At 50.2% G+C, this 25,613-nt stretch overlaps 1 protein-coding gene across 4 annotated transcripts; it reads left to right on the top strand.

Moving 5' to 3' along the window:
- The first annotated feature begins 813 nt into the window (after positions 1–813).
- Positions 814–18,085, top strand: zfyve27 (zinc finger, FYVE domain containing 27). 4 transcript variants are annotated; one of them, XM_048987607.1, is made up of 14 exons: positions 814–983; positions 1,926–2,168; positions 3,739–3,809; positions 4,160–4,346; positions 5,506–5,601; positions 6,145–6,257; positions 8,087–8,208; positions 9,283–9,354; positions 9,666–9,686; positions 10,423–10,437; positions 10,578–10,722; positions 15,909–15,955; positions 16,074–16,155; positions 16,482–18,085. In XM_048987607.1, exons 2-14 carry the CDS (start codon positions 1,927–1,929, stop codon positions 16,547–16,549), a joined length of 1,281 nt encoding a protein of 426 aa, XP_048843564.1. In that variant the 5' UTR covers positions 814–983; position 1,926; the 3' UTR covers positions 16,550–18,085. The 4 variants fall into 4 exon arrangements, with proteins under 4 accessions (XP_048843564.1, XP_048843563.1, XP_048843565.1 ...); XM_048987606.1 differs by having other exon boundaries at positions 1,922–2,168; XM_048987608.1 differs by lacking the exons at positions 9,666–9,686; positions 10,423–10,437 and having other exon boundaries at positions 1,922–2,168.
- The last annotated feature ends 7,528 nt before the right edge of the window (positions 18,086–25,613 follow it).

Raw genomic sequence — 25,613 nt, 5'->3', positions numbered from 1 at the left:
TGCATTATTCAGAGGCTGCTTTTTATGTATGCGAACCGGGATGAGAATGGAAATCTCCCCCAGGCAATTCTGGTTACTGTCCCAGGATAGGAACCTGCAGAGACCTTAGACCACAGTTTCTCGGACGCCTTAATTGTACACTAAAAAATGAAAACGCATTCTACGAGGAAAAATCAGGCGGGCAAAATATGTAAAACTATATTTTTAATAAACTGTTAATAATGTCAATAAAATATATACATGACCTTCTGTGTAAGAAGCCTTTGTTCGGTTTTATGCCTAAGTTTTCGGACAGACAATATAGTTAATGTGTGTCTTCCTTCTGGAAAATCATGAATACCATTTGGTATAATTATTTATAATTTATCTATCTAGACGTATACTGAACGTGTTGTTAAGTTATTCGTATACGATTAATTAATATTTCGTGTGCAATGCGCTAAAACCGTGCTGGTTAAACACCTAGCACTTTATGATAGGAAACGCTCCATGGAAGATGGTTATTTATTCCGTGACTTTGCGGACATCTAGTGGTCGATGTATGAAAATGTGATCTTTATTTCAATTTTTCTATCCGTTTTTAGGGCCACGGGTAATAGGGAATGGGTTATTGTTAGATGACATATTATGAATATACGATCTACTGCGTTGTCTGTGTTTAGCACATATTACGGGATTTTTCGTCAAGTTTTTTGTTCCTCTGGTGCAGTGAAACCATGGCTCTGGAATCGATGCGCTCTGCCATCACCCTGATTACCTGTGTGCTCGATCGTTGCGCTCTCCGATCGACTTCTCTTCCTCTTTTCTTGCGGAAGTCGCTGCGTGAAGCTGTTCAGCTTCCTGACTGAGGAAGCACACAAACACAAACAGCGGCTTTTTTACCCCGAGTCTTGGGGTGATACAGATCAGAAGGGTAGATTGGCAAGCTTGGGTGAGCTTGGATGAATTTTTTGAGTTAGGAGGTGCGCAGCACAATCACACGGGTAAGAATTTCTAGATTGACAAACTGTTTCGTTAGATTTATCATATTTCTGCACCGACCATAAGTATGAAATGAAATGTTTTTTTTTTAAATACTGTACGACGATAATATAGTATTGATTTAATGTTACGACGTGAAACACAGACTAGCTGACAATAGATTGACGTATTAATTGTTAATTTTAGAAAAAAATCGTGGTCAGTAAAAGTGTAACCCAAGTGAAAAAAAATATCACACCAAAGTCACTTAGATCTGGTGCACTTACTTTATTTATGGCACTCAGTAATATAAATCCTAAAAGGGTTTATCTGTAATAGTCATCATCATCACCACGTACCCTTTTAGAGATGTGAGACGCCTGACTTGTGTGTGGGTAAATCAGTGTCGGACATTGTACCTGATTTGTTGTTCCACTGTTTTACGTGCTAACTGGGACACAAACCTTACATACAGTGCACTCCAAGGTATCAGTTTTCCTCTGAACTGGAGTGACCTATGAAGGAAACAGTCCTTAATTAAGGAGGGGGGGACATGGTGACCCATCGGGTGACACGCTGGCCACACATCTCTGGGGGCGTGGGTGAGAGTCCTGGCAGTGTTCTGGATGGACAGTGTATCTTCTACAGCTTCTGCCTGAGTTTTCTTCAAGTAGTACTACAAAAACATGCAGTTAGGTGGCACTGCTGAATCATCCTTAGTGTGCTGACCTCCTGTCCAGGGTTTTCGAGCCCAGTGCTTCTCGGTATCGGCTTATGGTTCACGGCATAGCTGTACTGGGTAAGCAGTTATGGAAGACGCATGCATGGATGAACTAAGCAGATTAACCTATCAGGTCGAGCCGTCTGTGGGGGTCTGTCCAATGAAAATCCTTGTCAGAGCATTTTCTCCTCCCACACACCAGACGGGCTGCTCTAACCTGTATGGTTCCCGTGGCGTTAGGCAGGATGCAGGCTGGCATCACGGCATCCCCGGAGGGCCTGGCGAACGGTGGAGATCGTGGCGGAGATCGCAGCCTCGACCCCAGTCAGCTGTCTCCCAGGGATGCGGGTACCATCGAGGTGTCTGACCTCAGTAGCCCCAAGCCCCTGACCTTCGACCTCCTGAACATGGTCGTCTCCTTCAAGCGCATGGTGATCTTCCTGGAGCCAGTGAACGACGTCATGGAGCTGGTGAAGTTCCTTTTGGGGTGAGTGTGTGTCAGCATGGGGATCCACCTGGTATTTCTGAAAAGTAGTGAGGGACAGTGGATAGTCACTCACTGGTGATGGTATCATTTTCTGATAATGGTGAGGGACAGTGGATAGTCACTCACTGGTGATGGTATCATTCTCTGATAATGGTGAGGGACAGTGGATAGTCACTCACTGGTGATGGTATCATTCTCTGATAATGGTGAGGGACAGTGGATAGTCACTCACTGGTGATGGTATCATTCTCTGATAATGGTGAGGGACAGTGGATAGTCACTCACTGGTGATGGTATCATTCTGTGATAATGGTGAGGGACAGTGGATAGTCACTCACTGGTGATGGTATCATTCTGTGATAATGGCTGTTGTCTTTTCTCTGATAAGACACAGTGGTCCCTGACTGCTGATAGAGAACTTGTATGGGTAAAATTTACATTCATTTGCTATGGATGGGGGTCGTTCTCTCATCAGTGATTCCTCCTTGAAGACCTGAGCAACGTCTAAAGTTCCTGTTGGTTTAGGATGTCCCCCCTGTAGCTGAGGCCGGGGTGAAGCATCTCCAGCTCAGCAGCAGAGTGGAGTTCACCTCCAGGTTTTTCTCTAAGGTTCTGCCAGCATTATTAAGTTGATATGATGTTTCTTATGGTGGCCAGCAGTGATGCTTTCAGTTAGACCAGTGTTTCCCAACCCAGTCCTTGGGGAAACTTCGGACAGTCCACGTTTTTGCTTCCTCTCGGCTTCCAGGACACTTGTACCATGTATTCGGTGTTCCTGATTGGTTGGGAGCTGGGAGGGAGCAAAAACGTGGACCGTCTGGGGCTGGTTAGATGTTTAAGCCTGATGTTAGGATCTCGCCGGATTAAACATGTGGGGCACGGCAGAGCTGTGCACGTCTGACGGCGCACTCACACTTGGCCCAGTTGCCCCCACTCCCCCGCTGTTCTGCGCTTACATCGTGCTTTGCGACTCTGGCCCAAACACTCTTTCATCATCACCATGCGACTTTTTTGTGTCAAATAAAACATCGGAAGGAAAGCGCTATCGCGCACAGAATGGAATTAATGATTAATGTCCTTATATTGTGGATTATTTGAGTTATTTTGGGTGCAATGACACATGGGCCTCTTGTAGATTTATCAAGTTTGTAACGCAGTGAATTTCACTTGATCGCGCTGCACACGGTCCATTCCAAATTCCATATTTTACCGATATCTGAGTGTTTGTGAGTTGCATTCAGTTGTTTCTGGATACTGTCATCGGTCTACATTTCCGGCAAACACTGCCAAAGTGATCTCTTTGCCACCATGTTTTTTAAATGTTTGTTGCTACCCAATCTGTACAACCTACCTAATTCGCTCCTTCCAGGGGCAGTTCTTGTATAGTGTACCTGTGCACATGCGTGTGCCAATCGCATCATTGATGTCAGGTCTATGTTCTGTGCTTGGCCACAGTTAGCGATCACACTGACCTGGACTTTGGGGGTCAGATGTGCTTGGGTATGGCAGGGGTCGCCTGGTGTGAGTACACCCTAAGTCCCCTTGCCTTGTTGATCCCCCCCCCCCCCAGGTGGAGGATGCCGCTCTGCTCTCTCTTTTGCTGCGTCGTCCTCAACGTCCTCTTCCTGACGCTCAGCGAAGGTGAGGACACCCTTCCCAAGGCGAGGATGGGGCCAAGCGCTTATGCCCCAGGGGCAACTCGGGGCAGGGACATCAAGAAAATACCCCAAGCCAGTGGCAGATGAAGGGCAACTGGGCTCATATATTTGTTTGCTGTGTAGATTATGGATGGATAGATGGACAGACGGGTGGATGGATGGATGGATGGGCGGGTGGATGGATGGATGGATGGATGGATGGATGGGCGGGCGGGTGGGTGGATGGATGGATGGATGGATGGATGGGTGGGTGGATACATAGATAGATAGATTGGTTTTGCTCTTTAGCTGCTGAGTGTGTGGCTGACCAGGTGTCCCCGTCTCCCTTCCCAGTGGCCTGGTTCTCCCTCTGCCTGCTGGGCATCTCCACCCCCGCGGCTCTGGGCTACTTCCAGGAGTGCAGGCGGGGCTCGGCCAGCGAGGCGGCCCTGCGGCGGAAGCAGCACCACGCCGTGCAGCGGCGCGACCTGCAGACCGTGCGGCTGAACCGGCAGGAGGCGCTGCTGGAAGTCAAGGGGCTGTGAGTGTCTGGGCAGGGGGCTTGGAGGGGGTCAGGTAGACTCTGAGGGGCGCGGTGGACCTGGAGAGAGACCGCCCACTGCGGGCGGAGGCCCCGCAGGCATTGTTAGAGCAGCAGGGAAGGGCTGCAGCCGACGGCTTATGGTCAGGGCGCCAAGAGAGAAGGAAAGAGGAGAATGGGAGAAGAGTGAGGGATCGAGAGAGAGATGTGAGAGGGGGAGAGAGAGAGAGAAATGAACAGTGGGAGGAAGGAACAGAGGAACAGGGAGAGAGAGAGGGAGAGAGACGAACAGGGGGAAAAGAGAGAAACCTGGAGACCCAGCAAGGCTGTCCGGTGCTGAGGCAGCTTCAGGACCACAGAGACACACAGACACTCACACACACACACACACACACACACACAGACACACAGGCACACAGACACTCACACACACACAGACACTCACACAGGCACACACACTCACACACACACACAGGCACACACACTCACACACACACACAGACACACAGGCACACAGACACTCACACACACACAGACACACAGGCACACAGACACTCACACACACACACACACACTCACATCGGCTTAAGAACTTGAGAACATAGGGCTGGCAAAGTGAGAGGGAGGTGGATTCCCATTGTGAGGAGGAGCCAGGAAGCTGCAGGAAACCCGACACGTCAGCACCTGGCTGCAGGCCAAATCCGACCAGCCACTGCTGTTAGACCTTGGAGGAAGGCTGTTAGCTGTTACAGATAGAGTCGTTTAGAATCAAAACTTGGAATGATGTATGTAGGAATTTGTAACTTCCTGAGTAAACAGACAGCTGCTGTCGTCATGGCTGTCATCGAGATTAGGATAGGATTGGATAGGATAGGATTGGATAAGATAGGATTGGATAAGATAAAAACTTTGTTTATTCCAGGGGGAAATTCTCAGACATTGGTCTCCATCCAGCCCTGTAACGGAACAGTCCATAGTACACAGGCGTGATTTGCGATTATTTTGCGTGTTTACATGCTGTCCGTGATTCCTATTCGGGGCAGCCTTTTTACACGTGATGGCGAGATTAAGACCCATGTGCGTCAGGGCAGGTAGGGGGTGCGGTGCCCAGCACAGGTCAAAGGTCAGGTCCTGATGCTGTTCCCCATCGCCGACGCAGGCTGAAGCAGCTGGATGACATCCTGACGCAGACGTGCCTGTCTGCCGAGTCCGTGTACAAGGTGCTGTACTGGGAGAGCCACATCGCATCGTCCATGTGAGTAACGCCCCTGCGATGGGTCTGGGTGGGTCTGTTACCGAGGTAACCGCGTTTCAGACACCCGGGTACCGATCCGAATTCATTTCAAACACTTAACCGAGCTTCTTATCTTATGTGACTCGAAAACCTGAAGGTTGTTGGTTCAAGTCCCCTGAACAACCAGTTAAAGGTCAATATTGAAGTCCTAGTGCTTGGAAACAATAAAAATTAAATATATTTAGATGATTGGTTTTCAGCCAAAAGCACCCCAATTGTGATGAACATGTACTGATATTCTGAGCTTGTTTCTAGGCCCCCGCTTCTCCTCAGATGTTTCAAAAACAAAGAACTAGGTAGCTAATTAACCGGTTAGCATAACGTGCTGCTTCTCTTACTTAATATTCTGTGCAGTAACTATTTGTGGCCAGCGCAGGGCCCCAAACCTCAAATGCGTGGTTTGACTGGCGGAAAGCACAACGTCACTGCGGACGTCAAAGTGTCATTTTGTCAATGCTGAGTGACGAGATAGTTACCCGAGTTTCTGCGCTGCTCCCCCTGCAGGTTTTACGGCAGCCTGCTGGTCCTCCTCTTCCTGCTCTACACTGCCCCAACGGGCTGGACGCTGGTCGTCGTCAACAGCGCCCTCTTCCTGTGGAACAGGGACTTTCGGCGAGGTGAGTGATGTTTGTTGGATGGAGGCGCGTGGTTACCGTGGATGCCGAGCTAGCACTCATGGGACGGAGGAGTTTAGGGTAATTTTTCATCCATAATTGTATTTCTATAACTGATGTTTGCATCGGGGTGTACAGCCTAACTGCGAGACCCCCCATAGGGTCTGAGGAATTTATCAATGTCTCCCTAGACACTAAGAACAAATCCCTGTTAATTAATTAAAGTCTCAGGTTGGACAGAAAGGAAAATGGCTTGGCATTTACAGGTGTGAATAATTTACTGATCGGGCCCCATTTCCGGCCAGCAGCCCAGATTTTACCTGAAAATGCTTGTGGTGTTTTATTCTATCCCAGAGGTGGCTTCAGTCTCCTTGATGCTGGGAACATGTGCAGCACTCGGTTCATGATAAAACGCTCAGCTATTCACACCCCCACTATGGGGATGTATAGAGTTATTCTTTTTTTCCTGTCTCAGATTTTTTTTTTTTGTCGTTGTAAGATTTATGAGTCTGTTTTTTTTATGTATTTATTAGCCAGTCTATGTATCTGTAGGGTCTCGGAAAAAGCATGAAAGTAATGGTTCTGAGTCAACATGCTGGGTCATTGAGTATCAGTCATGTTGGCGTGGTAACCAGGCCCTCACCCCCGGCTCAGGTTTTCGTGGAGGTTTACTCATACGCTTCACTGAAGTCTGCTGCTTCTGCAAAACTACGACACGGCGAACATTTCTGAGGGCCAAAAGTCAAAGGGAGCCGGGCCGTGCACAGCTAACACCCTGGCGCTGGGCTGGTGGCAGATAGAACCAGCAGAGCGGTCTCCCTGTTGGGCCCCTTTGCTCGGCCCTTGTCCCGGTTGCTTCATGAGGAACCCAGACCCCCGGCTCCTGACAAAATGACTCTGGTACCTGGCACGCGACGGACAGCCCTGCGGGATCCTCACGTTCCCACACACTCATGGCTGCATTCCCTGTGCGTATTGCCTCAGCAGATCGATGCAATCGCAGCATCCCCGCTGCTCTTGGCTCCGGGGGCCAATTCGGGGTGCGGGGGGTGGCGAGCGGGATCTGAGCCATATCCTGTGGAGGTCAGCCCCCGCTCCAACTGTGGCTGTTTTCCTGCCCCCCCTCTGTTTCTCCCAAGCCGTAAATATCCCTCCAGCAGAAGACCTGTCTTCTGTAACACTGCCTTTTTCCCTTTAAAATAGATCACGCAGCAGTTGTCCTGCTGATACGTCCTGACAGCACAGAGTAATTGTGGCGTTTTCTGACTGGGAATTGGACGCCGTCTGAACAGAGTGGCAGCTCATGACGTCAGCCGGTGCGATGAAGCAGTTAGAGGCATCTGTTTCCTCCCTGCCCGGTTTAAGAGTAACTCCCCAAAGACGGAGCGGATGCTGTTTTAGTGCTAAAATCTGCTGTACCTGCATTTCTTATTACTTATTGTGCTATTGCAGGTGGCGTTAAAGAAATCATTATGGACTATTATTTTCTCATGCTTGTGCACCTGAGTGACTCACTGGGGCATTGCTGGGTTCTGACAGCTCTCATGACTGTGAGGGAACCAGGAGAGTATCATGTGGGCGCTGTGTGGCTCACCGGGGTAGGATTCTGTGCTTGTCATCAGAAGGTTGCTGGTTTGAATCCCGGGGCCTGCAGATTGACTAAGGCCCTTAACCCCCAGGGGTGCTGCACATTGGCTGACTCTGCACTGTGACCCCCACGCTTGCTCTTACCTCTGTATGCGTCTGTGTGTCTCATGGAGGGTAAAGCAGAATCGTTATTCTATTCTAACTGGAACTGTCAGTCATCATTTAATGAAATCTGACCCCTCCAGTCATCCTGGAAAAGAGAGACCTGCTGCAACGAGGCTGCCTGAAGCCTGCCGACGAGGCTGAGAGCCCTGAGCTGGAGCAGCTGGGTTTGGGGGACCACACCCCGACACCCAACAGCATGGAGGTGAGCGTCAGCACCAGCAGGGGGCGCCGTGGGGCTGATTCCTCACTGTCTACATGCCTCTGTCTGTGACTTAATGCCAAAAGGCTGTGTTACGTGCACATGTCACCCTGCTAGCATCCTTCTGGTGTTGTTATGGTTTTAAAATGGACGTCCCCTGTAGGCCCCTGTAATCCTTACTGGTTTCCATTTAGGGGGAATCTACCTATGGGCTTTGAGTCGTGTTACATTGTGTTATAGACTAAGCAGGGAACCCCCCCCACCCCCCCCCCCCCACCCCAGTGTGGCTCAGGCTCCGGTCCTGTGCGGGGGTTGCAATGCTGGCGGACCCCAGAAGGGGGTGCTGGTGCGACCAAAAGTCAGCGTTGGATGGAATGTCCAGGCTGCCGCTCCGTTAGCTTGTTAGCGTCCTCATTGGTCCCCCCTGAGCCAGGCGTTGTGCCAAGAGGAAGGGGGAGTGAGCGAGTGTCCTGAGACTCTCTGCTGCCCCCCCCATGAATCATTTCTGTTTAAATTGGCTCCCTCGGCCCCCTGATTTATGGTGTGAAACGGGAGATCTCCTCACTGGGATCGGAAACCCCCCACCGCCACCTTCCGATCGGGCCCGGAACAATCCCCTGGCTCTGGCGGACGCGGCCGATCACGTGACCACCTTGGTTTGGCGAGTCTGCGGCACAGGTGCCCCTCCTGCAGGCTCACGTGTGCCGCTTGGCAGGAGGAGTCCATTAGCTCAGAGCGGTTCACGCTGGGGGGACTGTGAAATATTAGCTATTAAAACGCCTGGTAAAATGCATTAAAAAATCATGTAATACATTTTTAAAAGGTTTTTTTGGGAACTAATGTTCCGTTCAAGTTTCTGCGGGGGTGGAGAGGGACACTCCCCTGTAACCATAGTAACCTATGGGGTGGCTGACTCTTGGACAGAGGTTAGCCCCGCCCCCCCTTAAACACCCCACCTGTGAATCTGCTGCTTTGGCGTTTGAGTGTGTGAGAGGGAGACCCCTGGTGGCTGTGTGTGGGATGCGTGTAGAGGGACCCCGCGTGTGCGGCGAGCTCCCACCTCTCTCCGCTCCTCAGGACTTCTCCCCAGGAAGCGTCGAGGAGGCTGAGGAGGCAGAGCCTGATGATGACTTCAAAGATGCCATAGAGGTAACGTCCCCTTCCCCTCATCCCGAACTGTGACTTTGTGGAACCACATTTGCCAGGTGGAGAGCGGTCTCTCATATTAACCAAGAACCAAATTCCCAAGCCTCCTGCGGTTTGCTTTGAGCTGCAGAAACGTTCGGGAATTTCTGTCGCATTTTGAGGGCCATTGGGGGTGCATGACAGGGTATGGATTGGCTCTCTGTGTGGCCGGTCCACTTCCGGGTGGGGTCTCCACGCCACGTGGGTAGATTAAGACCCAGAGATGTTTGCTCTTACCTGAATCTCTCTGTGTCTTCGCCATCTTGCTCACGAAGGAGTCACCGGCCTCCCTTCCGGTAAGTTGGGTATTGGGTGCTGCTGTTTGATGCTGGGTAGCACATTGGGTGTCAAGTTCCACGTGAGAGGAAGCAGACAGTGCAGCAATAGGAAGGCCGTGCCGAGGGACATGCTGACGCAGACATAGATGCTATATTCACCCCTCTCTGGCCTCTCGCTTTAGTAATGGAAAATGGTTCAGTCTGCTCTTATACTATAGCATTGTTCCCCAACCCAGTCCTTGGGGTCCCACAGACAGTCCTCATTTTTGCTCCCTTCTAGCTCCTGGATTTACTGGGAAGGAGCAAAAATGGCTGGCAGGGAGCTGGGAGGGAGCAAAAATGTGGACTGATGTGGGTCCCCGAGGACTGGATTAGGAAACACTTCCATAGAGAGATTTCATCGATTTTAAATCGTGCCAGATGTGAAAAGTCAATCTAGATAAAGTATGTAGTTATTCATATTTAAAGCTTGTCTGAATATTTATCTAATGCTGTATTCCCAAGAGACATGCAGTCTAACTGGTGTATTTCAGTTAATCCAGAAAAACACCGATCTTAAAAATGATCGGAATAATAGCAGTTTCCTGCCACATTAAACCTCTCCCTGTGTGGTTTACCGAGTCCTGAGTTAAATGTATCCGCTGTGTAGTTTGGATTGGCTGTCTTGGTAAGATTGTGGGACGTTGGCCACTAAGGATGTACAGTAATCCATTGTTTATGAACTGCCTGCCTTTGTTCCACTCTGCTGTCCAAGGAGGCCCCATTGGTGGTAAGTGTCCTCTAGGGGGCACTGTGGTTCTGTTTGGCTTGGGGGGGTGAGGGTTGTCTTTAAGGGATGGGAGGTTTTCAGTTCTATGCTGGGCCTTCCTTCGTAAGTCATCCGCTGACCCACCCCGTGCCCCATGACAGGAGGATGACGACGTGCCTGCGGGGGCTCCGGAATACGACTCCACGTCGGACAACGGCCTCCTCAGCCGGAATGAGCCCATCCGCAGCAAGGTGTCCAAGCTGACAGAAAGGCTGCGCAAGCTCAACAGCGGCGCCAACAATGCTGGTAGGTGTGCTTAGTCTCTGGCCCCGCCCACAGGCACCGCCCATTGACACTGGCCCCTCCCCATGCTCCGCCCCCAGCTTATTCAGGCATATCGGCACTGTCAGGCTGAATCCCACAGAGACTAATGCCTTGTGCTGCCAGTCTTCAGATCCCCAGTCATCTGTTATTAAGTGGAATACACTATGCTGAGATGGCTTCAATTGCTATAGACCATGACCCTTGCTGAAATGCCCTATTTCAATGACGTGGTCCGTTCCTGATGGGCGCCAAATCAAACCCTCCGGAGGCTCTTCCCGACCTGAAACCCCAGCTGCTCCCTTCTTGGAAAGTCATTAAAAGCAAGGTTATGCGGGAAATGACCCGGCCCGCAGCCAGGGTTGGGTCAGGCCTCAAACGACACCACGCCCTGCTGGTCACACAGACCACTGCGGAATCTCATCCATCCTCCATAATGAGGCCCCAACATCCATAGACGCTAGTGGTCGACTTTATTAAAATTGGAGGGTGTCCTCCGCACAAGGAGAGAAATATAAGTTTCATTCACTGATTCAAAATGTACTGGAATGCGTGTGCAGACCAACACAGGGGCTGGTCTCTGGCTGGGCACTGCACTGAATCGCAGTGGCCAGCAGAGGTCAGCGTTGCAGTGTTGATATGGTTCTGCTTCTGTGTTTGGCTCTTCTTCTGTCAGACGTGTCAGCCATCCTCTGGGTGTTGGGGACCGTGCTGTCACATTCTCCCAGGAGAGTGTAAGAACCCCCCCCCCCCCCCCATATTAATTTTTGTTTTGCACACGCCATGTTTGATGCTTTGATGGCTTTGGGTGTGGTGAAACGCTTTCTCTATTTTGTGATGAATAGAAACTCTGTATAGTGTGACTCAGCTCAGTTTGCAGACCCAATCTTGAGATGTACGGTCCAATCAGGACAGGGATACGGTCACCCAGGTGACATCATCGCTAAGGGTGGCACTGTAGCCGACTTCAGATGGTGACAGGGACTTTTTAGGCCCTGGGTGTGGCTCGGACGTCGAGATGTTTGTTTCGTCCCTGCATTTTTTTTAAACATGAGTAGGGTGTGGTGTTTTGGGGGTAGCACCGACAGAGACCTGTAGGGGGCGCCATCGTGGTGGCAGGAACCAGACTTATGGGTGAGCGGTTAGGATGGCCTGCTCACGCTGGTTCATTGCAGGGAGCAGTGGCGCAGTGTGACAAGAAAATGGGGTTTGGGGTTCCCATGGTAACATACCCTCACACCCTGCACGTAGTGTGGCAGGCAAAGATCGTGGCAGCAGATTACAGGCAAAGCGAGTGGGGTTCAGCCAGCACGTCTTACTGGCGTCAAATTAGTGGATAAGCTGTAGGGTTTGGGCCAGATCTGCTCATTGGGAACCAGAGCGACCCGTCTTGCCTTTCCACCACCACCAGCCCGGAAGTCAGGAAGGGTTTGGGTCGCGGCCTCTCGCTCTGTATGGTCCAGCACGAAGTGGTTGCTTAGGGAGTATCAGCAGACGTCTGGGGAGGGTGCAGTTCCTCCAGCTGTGCCAGTAGGGGGCATAATGAAATGAACTAGTTCCTAGTGATAGTCGAGGGGAAGTGGGCCAGATGGACAGATGGGGGGGACCACAAGCCTAAGGCATGAGGGGCCACATTGTGGGAGATCGACCTGAGAGTCGTATGTCCATCAGCCGAGTCGCAGCATTGACCTTGGGAGTCCGGTGGGGCCTGAGGGCGTGACATGGGGGCCTGAGTCCCCATGTGATCGATATCGCAGACTCATTAAGCCGCCGAGACGACACCCCGCCCCAGGAAAGCGATTAGACCGCAGAGAGAGGCCCCCTAAGAGCAGGCTGGACACTCGGATAACACCCGTGTTTATCTAAGAGAAGGCGGTTAAACTGTCACTGGGTCAGCGATTACAGCTACTGGGTCATTAGTCACTCTGGGGGGGGGGGGGGAGTAGGGCAGTGTCTTTCTCAACAGCAAATCCTTTGAAAAGACGTTTGCCCACCAGTGAGGGGAGGGCTATAAAGTAATGAGGAAGTGTCTCTTTGTCTGTTATCAGCACCCCCTCCCCCAAGCCTCTCCAGAGTGAACACACCCCCTTGTGGCAGGAACAGGAGAGGCTGTCTCCAGGGCACTGCCAAGGAAGCGTCTTCCAGTTAGGCTGACGGGCAGGAAGCACCCTCACTCCTCAAGAGCTTCACTGACAGGAATGTACTAGGGATACATTTGGTCAATGTGCCTGATAATTTGCTCAGAACACACTGAGACCATGTTTGGAACATGCTCAGAACAGGCTTAGCATGCAGTGAGAACGCGCTTGGAACATGCTCAGAATGCAGTGAGAACATGCTTGGAACACGCTCAGAATGCACTGAGAACACGCTTGGAACATGCTCGGAATGCACTGAGAACACGCTTGGAACATGCTCGGAATGCACTGAGAACACGCTTGGAACATGCTCAGAATGCACTGAGAACACGCTTGGAACATGCTCAGAATGCACTGAGAACACGCTTGGAACATGCTCAGAATGCACTGAGAACACGTTTGGAACATGCTCAGAATGCAGTGAGAACACGCTTGGAACACGCTCAGAATGCACTGAGAACACGCTTGGAACATGCTCGGAATGCACTGAGAACACGCTTGGAACATGCTCGGAATGCACTGAGAACACGCTTGGAACATGCTCGGAATGCACTGAGAACACGCTTGGAACATGCTCAGAATGCACTGAGAACACGCTTGGAACATGCTCAGAATGCAGTGAGAACACTCGCTCAGAACACGCTTGAAAACATGCATTTCTGCTCTGCGGTTTGTTGACCGGTTGTGACAGCACAACACCTGGAGTCCAGCGATTTTTGTTCCACTGCTGAGTGGTCTGTACTCCCCTTTACACATTTAGTGACAAACCGTGGTCTTTTGCAAAGCTGTGATTTCCAAATAGCGCCTTTTTCCTGCACATTCCATGGACGTTGCTATTAAAGCCTTTCCTGGAGAGCTCGCTTCCCGGTGTCTGCCACGCACTTTACCGTAAACATGGGCAAGGACTTGGACGTCATTTTCGATAAAAGCTTTCCGCTCAGCGCTTTGCTTGGATCGCGGCCCCGGCGAATCATCTGCCTGTTTGAGGACTTGGGGCCCTTTGAGACGGCGATGATGATGTGCACTCATTACACCTCCGTCCGATCCAGCAAATTCCCTCGCCAGAGTTATTAAAGCATCAGAGTATGAAGAAACACTTCAGCATTAAGCAGAGATTCGAGAGAGCATGCCCTCTTTGCGGTGAATAACGAAATAGTCCAGCCTGTTAAACTGCCCTCACATCCCAAATCCTGCTCATTTCCGAGTGTCTGGTTAGAGGGAATCTCTCCCCAGCCTCATTTACTCTATTGCTCATTTATGTTCCCTAAATGAGGCGTCCAGCTGTTGGGTTCGAACCCTTCTCCAGGCTTCTTGCCAGAATCACATTTTTTTCCCCCAGTCAAGCACCTTTTCCCCACTAGGTGTCATGTCGAAGCCAGTAAATTTGTAGCTGATTAAGCTGTAATTCACACTGTCCCCTGAGCCTTGAACAAACCAACGTTTATCTACACGACCACCGGGGTGGGGGGGAGGGGGGGGGTCCGGGTTTACTCTGGAACCATCATGATTGTCATTCATTTTGCAGACATTGTTTCAAATATTCAAATATTTAACTTTTTTTTTTTTCCCGTTGCTGTGTACCGGTTGTATCCATTTGTAAACGACACGTCGTATCCTTATGGACGGACCCTGTGTCCCTGTCTTATCTGTCCACATTAAGCTTTGCCCTTTCCGAGGTATCAGCCAGCTTTCAGCCCCCTGAAGGTCTCATTGTGACACTGTGTGTTTAGGTGGAGAAACTCCTCAGAACACAGAGTGCTGTTTAATGTGGTTTTTATGGAATTCTCCAACTTTCCAGCAGTGCCCACACACACACACACACACACACACACACACAATCCAAGGTACACACACCCGGAGTTAATAAGTGTGTGTGACTCTCTCAGTGTGATAAAGTCCTCCCTGAGCTGCCCGCTCCATTATCTCACCTTTTCCTCACTGGTTGGAACCCGAAAAAAAATGTCAAATCACACGTCCCCTCCCAGTGGGGTTCTGCGGCAGCCCCCCAGTGAGGCTGAGGGGAGCTGTCAACAGGGCGACACGAGGATGATTCATTGTTACAGAAAAAGGTGGAAAGACCAAAAAAAACAGACATGCTGGAGAGCAGTTTGGGCACCCGCCGGGCTGGGAGGGGGAGGGTACGTGTTTTATGGCTGCGTGCCGTCAGTGTGCAGCGATGCAGCGTCCACATTTTAACACATGACCTTTTAGCTGCAGAGGTGGGTTGGCGTCATCGGCCCTCTCTGTATGGCGTATCTGGGTGAGTGTTGGTCCAGTGTGAGGTGTGGACAAGCATTAGGCCTCATCGGCCCTCGTTCTGAAAGTCAGTGTCTATTGTCCTCATCGTAACAGGCGAAGGGACTCAATCACGGCGGGAGACATTCTCGTTGTCGCATTTGTCCTCTCGCTAGAGTTCAGGGCGCAGGCCGGGCCCTCCGAAGGTAGCTTGGGAGTTGGCCATCAGCCCTGGGGTTTGGGGGGGTGTGGTTGTGGTCGGAGTGCCGTTGGCCCGCTGTGGAGGCCCCTCCTAAAGCCACTTTCTCCCGAATCCTCCACCCAGTTTGCGCTGTGAGTCACCGACCTGGATCCCGCGGAACGCCGTGCTGGATTTCAGAGACCTGTGGCTTGCTTTGGCAGGGGGAGGGGGGTGGCCTTGGAAAACCATTGGAATGGGCCCCCCCCCAGACGCCCACCCTGCAAGGGTGATGGCAAATCAAGGCCTAGAATATGCATCGCATTCATTTGCTCAGAGCAGTCCTGCTGTGTCCTTGAGGAGACCGGCCCGCGTTTGACCCCTCTGTTGCTCAACGATTTCCTGACAGGAGTTTGGTGATGTTCACCACACTAACCGGACGCGCCTCGTGAGGCTGGGATGTGACCGCCGTCGTCCCTCTGCCGTCCGATGCAGTGTTTCCCAACCTGGTCCTCGGGGGGTCTACAGACGGTCCATGTTTTTGCTCCGTCCCAGCTCTCTACTGGACAGCTCACGTTTTTGCTTCCAGTCACAATGATGGCCATCTTTCTCTTGCCCAGGTAACTGTTCCAGTTGCAACGCAGTTTTCTCCGTGCTGAAGAAGAGGGTGAGTCTTGCACATCCTTCACTGGCAGCCATATTCCTCTGTAGGCTCCCTTGGGTGTCTGTCCATCTAGCTGTTGTTTTCTGCCATCGTCTCTCTCTCTCTCTATGTCCTTCTCCAGAGGAACTGCAGTAGCTGTGGAAACAGCTTCTGTTCTCGCTGCTGCTCCTTCAAAGTCCTAAAGTCCACTATGGGCGCCACAGGTAAGGCTGCCGGTATCCACTAGGGGGCGTTATTGTTTGGCAAAAAAACGACTGGTTAATACTGTCTGAGGCAGTGGGGGTTCAGTGTGTCCTCTAAGTCAGTGTTTCCAACCCAGTCCTTGGGGAAGCCTGGGCAGTCCACGTTTCTGCTCCCTCTCAGCACACCTGTACCAGGTATTCAGTGTTCCTGATTGGCTGGGAGCCGGAGGGAGCAAAAACGTGGCCTGTGTGGGGTTCCCCGAGGACTGGGTTGGAAACACTGCTCTGAGTGATCGGCCAGCTTCTGATTCCACCCCCACCCTGTCTCCCCCCCCCCACATTTTCAGCCCCAGAAGCCCTGAAGGAGTCCGTGTTCGTCTGCGGTACCTGTAACACCATCCTCACCAAAGACTGAGAGACCGCTTTCCTGCCACGACCCTGAACGTGAACATGGACTCTGCAGCATCCGCTTCCTTGTCTTTATTATTGTTACTTCTCTGTCCTGCCCCCACCTCAGTCAATCAAAGAGGGGGGGAGGTGTCATTTACTGTAGTGCTGGCAACATGAACACTTATTTGCCTGTGAGGGGTGATGCACACGTTTAGCCCCTTATCCACATGAAGTGTGACGGTTCGTCTGACCTTGGATGCAAGAGCGAGGGTCTTTGTTTTCCTTCAGTTTCTGTTTGGCCGTCTCTCCCCCCCCCAACCATGTGACCCCAGCATTGTCATGTGACCGTCAGTGTCCGACGACAGGACCTGGGCTGGCCATGGTGGATGGAATGAAAACATAATATGCAAGTATGGCAGCAAAGGTGATTTTCAGAATATCGAGGTGTATATGTGTGCCGGTTCCGGGGGTCCAGCCGCGCCGTGTTCTCCGAGCAGTTGGTCAGGCTCTCAGCCATTGGTGGTGGTGACAAGCTGCTGCCCTGATCACGTGTCCCATCGGAAGGGTTCTCCAGCAGATGGGAACAGAACTCTGCGTTCAGTGTGCCTGGGCCTTCCTGCCTGGACATGGACATGGGCAAAGGCACCGTGCCAGGGTGCCAGGCTGGGTTATCATTGCCGCTGTGTGTGTTGCTACGGTTACGATGTTATGATACGGTTCTCCCAGACCGGATCCCTGCGTGCAAAGTTTGCTGGTTAAGCTTCGCTAAGCGGGCCGGTTCTGAGATGGTTCAGGGTCCTCGTGTTCTGGGTCCTCTTGCCATTTCTTACTGGCTGTGTCCTTTGGCCGATCTCTCCGCTGGCTGGCTGGCTGGCTGTCGGTGTCAGGTGGGGTTCTGATGAATGGAGGCGAGATGAAGCACGCCGTATATACCTACTGTGACTCTCAACAGGCCGAGAAGGTCTGCCGACCTCATGGGACTCTGAAGGAAACAAGTTTCAGTCCCGAATTTGCCTTGTACCCATCATCCGTCCCTCCAGACCCGAAACGCCGCTTGATTATGTTACGTGAGTCAGATCCCATAAGGATACAAGGCCTTCTGTTACTAATTAAGACAATTAGCCAACGTTGACCCTCGTGTAGCTTTTGAACTGAGACTTGTGCTGGATTTTAAGATGCGGTTTTTCCTTCTTCTTCTTTGCAGAAGTGTTGAGTGATTCCCGAATACCATTCCAGACGTTCTCATTAAACTCTCTTTATTTCAGCAACAAAAAGCAATCCGTGTCTAATGTGGTTTTAGTTCCTGCTGTGTGAGGATCTTATCATGCAGACTTGCGAATTTTTCTTACTGTACCCGCCTCGTACTGTACTGTACCCGCCTCGTACTGTACTGTACCCGCCTCGTACTGTACTGTACCCGCCTCGTACTGTACTGTACCCGCCTCGTACTCATAGCATTATCCTGGGTGTGTGAATTCAGTTGTTTCTGTATATTTTGACTGGCAGATGACATACCTGTTATGTTTAAATTCTTGAAAATAAATGCTAATTGCAGTGTAAATGAATTCATTCTTTACATCTTTAATATTTATTTTTTGTTTTGTTAAATCAAGTACTTGCATTTTAAAAAAGCCTGGTAAAACTTCCCACAAAAGAAAACAATTGCTACTCAGGGTGCAGTTCCCAACACATCCTCACAGTATTTTGGGGGTGCTGGAGAGCCGCATTGAAGCGGTCACTGCAGGCACAGGGCTGTGATCTTATCAGGGCTAATGACTGCTGACCTCGGAGCATGCTCAGCTTTTATTAACCTGTCTCTCATGCAAGGTGCTCGCGTTGTCGCAAAGGGGCCCCCTCTGTTTTCCCTCCTGCCCCTCGGTGCATAGCTCCTGCCTTCCTGAACATTCTGGAGCACCAGGCCCCAGAGAGCCTCAAACCATAAAGACTGGCTGAAATAATGTGATTACGATTTTAAAAATAACAATTCTGTCATCCTGGCATATATTGCGTATGTCTGTCAGTTGCATTCTCTTTTATTCTGTAATGTTTTCCACGCCTGAGTGGTTTCTTCAGAGCCTGTAGCAGCGTTTGGTGTTCTTCGTCTGTCCATCGACATATCTGATCGTTGGTGGAACGTTCACGGGCTCCTCGAACACTGACCTTCCAACGCAGACCAATAACGACAAATACCCAGGAAGGTCAACGCAAGTAACGGCGTCCATTTCCTACGCGCTGAGCTGGCAAATTTTGATAAAAGAAGTTCTTTGGTTCTCCCCTGTGACAAAATTGTAGAGGATGGTGGAGCAAAGGTGGCGCACGCCGAGCACGGTCATGATTCGTGTGGTGAAGCGTCGCGGCAGAAAACCCAAAGAACCCCAAATTTAAGACATCCGGAATTCACATCATTTTGGGGTGAAGAAGTCGAGCGGAGTGTGACTTCCTACGGTGGGAGGGCAGCGAGGTGTAGAGGCGTCGTTTCATGCTGAAGGTTTGACACGTGTCAAGCGGCAGGGCGGTTCCTGTCATGGGGGCGGCGAGGTATTTACACACCGAGCTCAGACACCCGGGTAAAATGTCTGATTAGCCTGATGGCTCCCACGTCCTACCCCACGCATGACAGGGAAACGCTGCCATACAGCTGAACACCATACCCCCCCCCCTCCCCTCAACAGTGTAGCAGTCTCGGCCTGGGCAATCTCAGCGATTTTCTACTTTATTTATTTAGCCGAAACTTAATTTTCCTTTCTTTATTCCTTTCAAATTGCTTTCTCCTTCCCAGCCGAACATCTGTTGCTGGTTTATGGTTTGGATTGAGGGAACGTCAGAAAAACATAAACACGCTTACAGACTGACTTTCAGGGTGACTCCTTACAGCTAGCAAGCAATTACACAAGAATTTACAACTCGCACTTTGTTACTGTACTGCCTCGGCGTGCAAGAACTCCATATGCACAGTTTTTTGCTTCTAGAAAATAGATATACCACCTGTCGAATTTTGTAGAAAGGCTGTAGTGCTTCTTTCTGAATGAGGCAAGAAGGATGGAAATCATGAAGAAGCCAAGAATTGTAAAAAAAAAATAATAATAATAAGCTGAAGCGGATATAGGAGGCTGGGATATTCACCAAGGCCGCCTCATTTCTGAATGCTGTCCTCAAGCCCTTGGAGCACTGCTAGGCCCCACCAGGTGACAGAATGATTTGGGAAGATTACCTACATGTCCCGCTGTGGAAGACCGCATGGAGATGCGTGTGACCCAGCGCCACAGAGGGAGGGGCTGAAACATGGCTGCAGGGAGTCAGCCAGAAGTCGTCGATTTTACGCAATTTGCGGATTTTCACGGCAAGCATCTGCCAGCACTCTGAGACCGAGCAGTAGAGTCGACGGCGAGGGGGACAGGACCGCGACCAAGAGCTCCAGTGATTCCAAAAATCCCTCCATGTTTACCCTGAGACTTTAGGTGGTCTCTGGATAGAGGAGGTCTCTGAATACTCAATCACTGACTGGACGGACACCAGCGCACTCGTATACCTTCCCGCTTTTGATAAATGGCTTCTCTCCACCGTGACCAGTGCCATATAGAGGTTTATTTTGTATGATAAAGGATGCAAGTTAAGCTGTTCTCTGGAGATCTGCTGTGCATGAACACCGTCTTTAAAAATATGTCCTGAAAGATACATAAAATGACTAGCGATTTACCGACTTTGTTTCTCTTTCAGAAGATGAGAATACTTACCCGGCACATGATGCGAGTCCAGTGAGGTTAAGGTCATTGAACTCCTGTTTTCCGTGCCCAACTTAACTCTGATCTGGATGCACCACACAGCTGATTAAGGTGGAAAAGCGTGTAAAGTGATCAAGAAATTCAGCAGTCGTGGAAATGCCGCGCTTGTTCCATTTATGTTTTTCCAGTTCTGGGTCGGGAGAGGTGGGAAAAAATGGCGCCACCTTCGCTCCACCATCCTCTACAACTTCTTTAATGAAAATCTGCCAGCTCAGCGCGTAGGAAATGGACGCTGTTACTTGCTTTGACCTTCCTGGGTATTTGTCGTTATTTTATTTTTTTTTACTTGACGGTTCTGTTTAGGAAAACTTTGTCTAACTGGCTCTTGAGTGACAGTAAGAAGCTTAAATAGAAGGTGCCACCACCCACCCCCCCCCCCCCTCCACGCTCTGTCCCAGCAGCCCCAGCCTCTGCGAGCCCCCAGTTTGAGGGTGGACCTCCTGGAAGACTGGGACACCGCAGGGGGGTTTGGGGGTTCAGCCGGCAGGCCTTCAAATTTCCTTTTTTTTTCATTCATTAAAACTCAATGAAGACAAGAGGACGAGGGGCACTTTGTGGGGGCTGGGTTTTGGGATTTAGGGGGAGGGAGGAACCTCAGTGACCCCAATCCCTACCGGCAAATTAGACTAATTTCCCAAATACGCCCTTTAAGATGTTTTGTGTTTGCACCCCCCCCCTCGCTCCCCCCAACCCCTGCATCCTCCACATGGGAACCCAGACGGAGAGAGGCCAGTCTGAGAGAGCCCTGGGGGGCGGTCACCATTCCCACCCAAACAATGACACAGAATATCTCCATTTTGTCAAGGCTTTTCTTTTGGCAGCAAATGAGATGCTTTATAAGCCCTGAAGGGTGTACCCCCCACCCCCCTGACCCGGCCTCACAAAATACCCCCCCCCAGCACCTCAGAATGGAACCTGGGTCCTTCATTAAACAGGAGAAACCAAGGAAATCGGGTCTGAAGACCAACATAATTAGTAGGTCCGAGATGTCAGAAAGCAGTGCCTCAATACCTTTTGGAAGGTCATGGGTTAAGGGGTCATGGGTTAAAGGGTCATGGGTTATGACCCCAGCTGTCCAAATGGCAGAAGCTCATCTGACAGGGTCGACGTTTATGTCTCAGCTAATTGACCTTGACCTGTGGTGCGGACCCTACAAACCGGTGAGGAGCTGGTGATAGAGCTCATCACTCCTGCCTGGTGATAGCAGGTTGGGATTAATATTTTAATGCACCATTTAGGTGTCACAATTCTGTGCACTTCAGGTGGAGGGAAGTCATTTAATGAAAGAGTAGTAACAGCACTTTAATGTTAGACTTTAATTGCTTGATGTTTGGAACCTGATGTGATTTCACAGGTAAATGCAGTCAGATTCACGAATCTGAGGATTCGTGGATTCGGTTACTGGTGAGATGGCCATGAACAATTAAATGGGAATATTTTTTGCCAGCACGTAAGCTGAACATGCATAAAAAATACTGAAAATGATTTGGATCACATAAAATCACATAATATATAAATATTGGTGTTATTTCATATTTGAAAAGTGTATAGTATACAATAACTTTTATATTAAAAGTTAATTTTGGTAAAAAAAATGAAAACAGAAAATATCTTGGGGATCTTTGTCTCGGCAACCAGCCTCAGTTTTTATAATGGACTCAAACATTATTCAGAAATGTTCATGTTGGCGGGGATCTTCCGCCCCTAAACCTCACCATCGTGAAGGGGCGACAGCATCAGCTTCTGGAATGCAGTCAGTAAATTATTCACGCCTCTTAGAGCCAGGAGGTGCTGTTCTTACCCAGATGTTATCTGTGATTAATCATTTTAGCGCTCGGAGTGAGACCTGCAGTGAAGTGGAGAAAATGCACAAACTTCAGTGTCGGAAAGCAGGTACACAGGGCTTCCTAGGGGGAAGGTGGATTGGTGGGTCTTTTACAATCATGGGATGTTTGGAAATCAGACCTCTGTGCACCTGACTGTCCGGGCCACCCCTCCCCCTTTCTCCTACATCTTCCTAGTTCAGCGTTTCTCACCCTAGTCCTTGGGAACCCCGAGACAGTCTACGGGAGCTGGGAGGGATCAAAAACCACGGACTGGCTAGGAGAACCCGAGGGCCGGGTAGAGGCCCTCGTGGAGCTATGAATTCACAGAGAAGTAAGATTCTACATTCACCGTCAGCCTTGGTGAAACACTGAAGAATTTGTACTACAGTGTGGTAAAGATATTGGCTGCAATAGTCGGCGGTGCAACGAATGACCTGCAAAGGCAGAGCTGGTTTTTCAGCTCCGTGGAGCTCCTCGGCCTCAGAATGGGAGGTCTTACAGGGGGAAGAGCTACGGATTTTCCCTTTGTACCGCATTTTAATGATGTATTTAAACCCTCACAGGGACATGAGAGCACACAGTGCCAGCTTGGAAAACATGGAACAAGTTAAATCCTGGCTATGACAGGCGTAGTTAGACTCCGGCACACAGGAGAGCGGAAAAAGCTCCTATGACGTCAGACTTGGGCAGATGTTTCAAAACTGACACTTGCTTCATCTCCCTTCCATGTGTCACCACTGATATCTTTCTCCGGCTAACCACAAAGGATTCTGTTTCACTGTCTTCTGAAAACTAGTATAAGCAGTCTGTAGGAAGCATGTACGAGGGCTGAGAAACATGGCCTCTGGTCAAACTTGGGAGACTAAACCGACCACAGTGACTGTTAATGTGCTCATGGTAGGCACCTGAACCATCTCTAGATTAGCGCAACCAAAGCGACACCTTTAAGACATGGAGATTCTATCTCAGGTTTGCAGAAGCTGGACCAGAGAAGAGTGTGGAAGATATAGAAAAATGTCGATGTTCATGTTTTCTGAGAAGTCGACTCTAAGGTCTGACGAGACACTTGCGGGTCGTACCGAATGCAGCCGAATGCAATTTGGTCTGATCGACGCCCCTGAGATTTTGGGGGACACCAGTGAGTTTGACCTTCACTTTATTATTTAAATCAACTGCACCAAGTGTCCAGGTGACCGGACACTTCTAAACTACAAATAAAAACTTTAGGGAGGGGGTGAAAATCCAGGCTGACCCTGGCTGTTCGCCATCCAGCTCGGAAATTGGTGATTTTGTCTGAAAACTATACATTAAACCACATCTGTAATTAAGAGATGATACCTCTCATGTCTGCGGCCACCCAGGAGTACCATTTTGTGAGCCCACACTCTCCAAATTTGAGCGGAACCAGAGCTTTTGCTAATTGAGGTCTCAGTTAGCAGAAGGGGAGTCGTCTCTCCCTGAGAGAGGCAGATGATGACATACGTGCATTATCTGAAAACCACACTGAATTGGAAAAAAGATCCAGAAGAAAGCCTTGTTTCGTCTCATTTTTCCCGGACCAGTGCGTAACTTGGAAAGACGGCAGCAATTTCAAAGTGTATCTCGGGCAGAAATGAAACTGCCGACAGACCGACTTTGGAAAGGCTCCAGATGAGACCGTGGTTCCGTCCCGGGATACTCCTTTCCGATGTTACGAAGTTGCCCCGTGCAGGGATATCCTGAATATGTATGAAGTGGATTAGCCTATGATGAATAGCCTGCAATGCAATAGATAGATTAAACTGAAGAATTTCATTCCCAGTACCTGTGGACAATGAAAACATAGAAGGAAACAGAAGTATAGAAATACCAAACGACACCAATAATAACTTCCACCTTTACACCCAAGACTAACCTTGATGCTATTGTCACACATGGCACAAGAGGAAAAACTGGCCTCTCGTGCAAATGAGAGCACTGGGAACAACGATAAGCAGGTGCAAATGTACGGGTGGCCATACAAGCGCAAGATGTGGGGGCAGGGATTCAGCTGCAGGCTTAGGGAGATTCAAAGGGCCTTTGAGTGACAGGAGCCCTAAAAAATTTGGAACATAATTGGACTGGTCTGGGCTGGAGGCCCAGTATGCTGTGCTTTCTTGAGGCACAAGATCTATAGCGGCACCTCTAGGTGGGTACATGTAGAATGTGGGGACCAACTCAGAGCTGAACCAGATGCTGCACCTGCGCGAGGAAGAGCAGAGGAGGAAGATTTTATCACGGGGCCCGGCGGCGTGTGACAGAATAAATCACAAGGAGAAACAAAGGGCCCTTTGCGGTTCTTACAGCCGAGCTGAATAATCGAAGTGAAGGGAGAAGACCCTCCTTCGGTCTGACAGCATTCTCTCCTTCTGCAGCCTCCTCGGAGGCCCACGCGGCACGCCGGGCCTGATAGTGGATCTAAATGACCTTTTGAGTGCATCTTCTATGGCTCATCTTGTGGCGCCGCTGGCCCAGCCGCCGTCCATCCCGCACAAAGAGAGCCTCTGTTCTCCATCCCTCCTCGCCCGTTGTCACGGCCTCATTACCTGCCGTGCGCGACCTTTAAGGAGGTGCTGATGGCGGCCCAGCGGACCGGGGCCAGCGTCTGGAGAGACTGGGACAGCCGGTGCTGTCGGCACCAGTGTCGCGTGCTTTATTGAGGCCACTTTAATAGGCACCGCTGTAGATGCACCGCCCTCCCCAGATGTCATGGGACTCCCCACTAATTGCTGGGAAATGGGGGGGGGGAGGTTTGTTGCTGTAGGATGCTGGACCCTTGACATGGCCCTGCCAAACACAGAGCCTTGACCCATTAAAATATCTCTGGAAAATGCTGGAATTAACATAAGATTAACACAGAATACTGCAAGACCAAAGATAACATGGAGGACGTGCCATTCCTTGAATCAAAGCAGCCATAATTATGTTCCCCATGATCTTTTGTTGGACAGTGTACATGTATATGGAAGATGCCTGTAAGCAGGCAGAACTATAGAGTGTTGGTCAGTGTTTCCAGGGGACTGTAAATCGTACGACACCCATGTGTAGCTTTAGCGGTGATGGTCTTCAAGCATCATGTCCTGACTAGCGCTGTCGGCACAGGAACCGACATATATGGCTCATCCCCGACACATGGACCATCCACCTGTGTTACGCGCCGTCTTAGTTTTAGGTCTGTGAGCCATACTGACAGGACGGGTGGTCTGTGTGAGACGCCGCACAGCCAGCGTGCGAGCCAATACGTCTGCAGGTTCGCTGCGTGGGGTGCGGAGCTGTTTTTGGGAAGGAGCTGTCATTTAGGATCCTAAAAGGGTTCAGCTTGGAAAATTCACTAAATCAACATACTTGTTTTAGCGTAAGAGTTCTTTAGACGCCGTATGTGTAAGAGAACAGGGACAAGGGACATAACTGGATATTGATTACAGACAAAAAGATGTTAAATCATTATGCAGTCTAGCTGTCC

Source organism: Brienomyrus brachyistius, chromosome 20 (assembly GCF_023856365.1).
Source record: "Brienomyrus brachyistius isolate T26 chromosome 20, BBRACH_0.4, whole genome shotgun sequence".
Taxonomy (NCBI): domain Eukaryota; kingdom Metazoa; phylum Chordata; class Actinopteri; order Osteoglossiformes; family Mormyridae; genus Brienomyrus; species Brienomyrus brachyistius.
Note: the sequence above shows the minus strand (reverse complement) of the source record. Positions and strands in the feature narration are given on the sequence as shown.

Coding starts and splice junctions, on each gene's coding strand:
- zfyve27 (XM_048987607.1), top strand. CDS start 1,927: ATGCAGGCTGGCATCACGGCATCCCCGGAGGGCCTGGCGAACGGTGGA. Junction 4,347..5,505: donor CTGCTGGAAGTCAAGGGGCT/GTGAGTGTCTGG, acceptor TCGCCGACGCAG/GCTGAAGCAGCTGGATGACA. Junction 8,209..9,282: donor CGACACCCAACAGCATGGAG/GTGAGCGTCAGC, acceptor TCCGCTCCTCAG/GACTTCTCCCCAGGAAGCGT.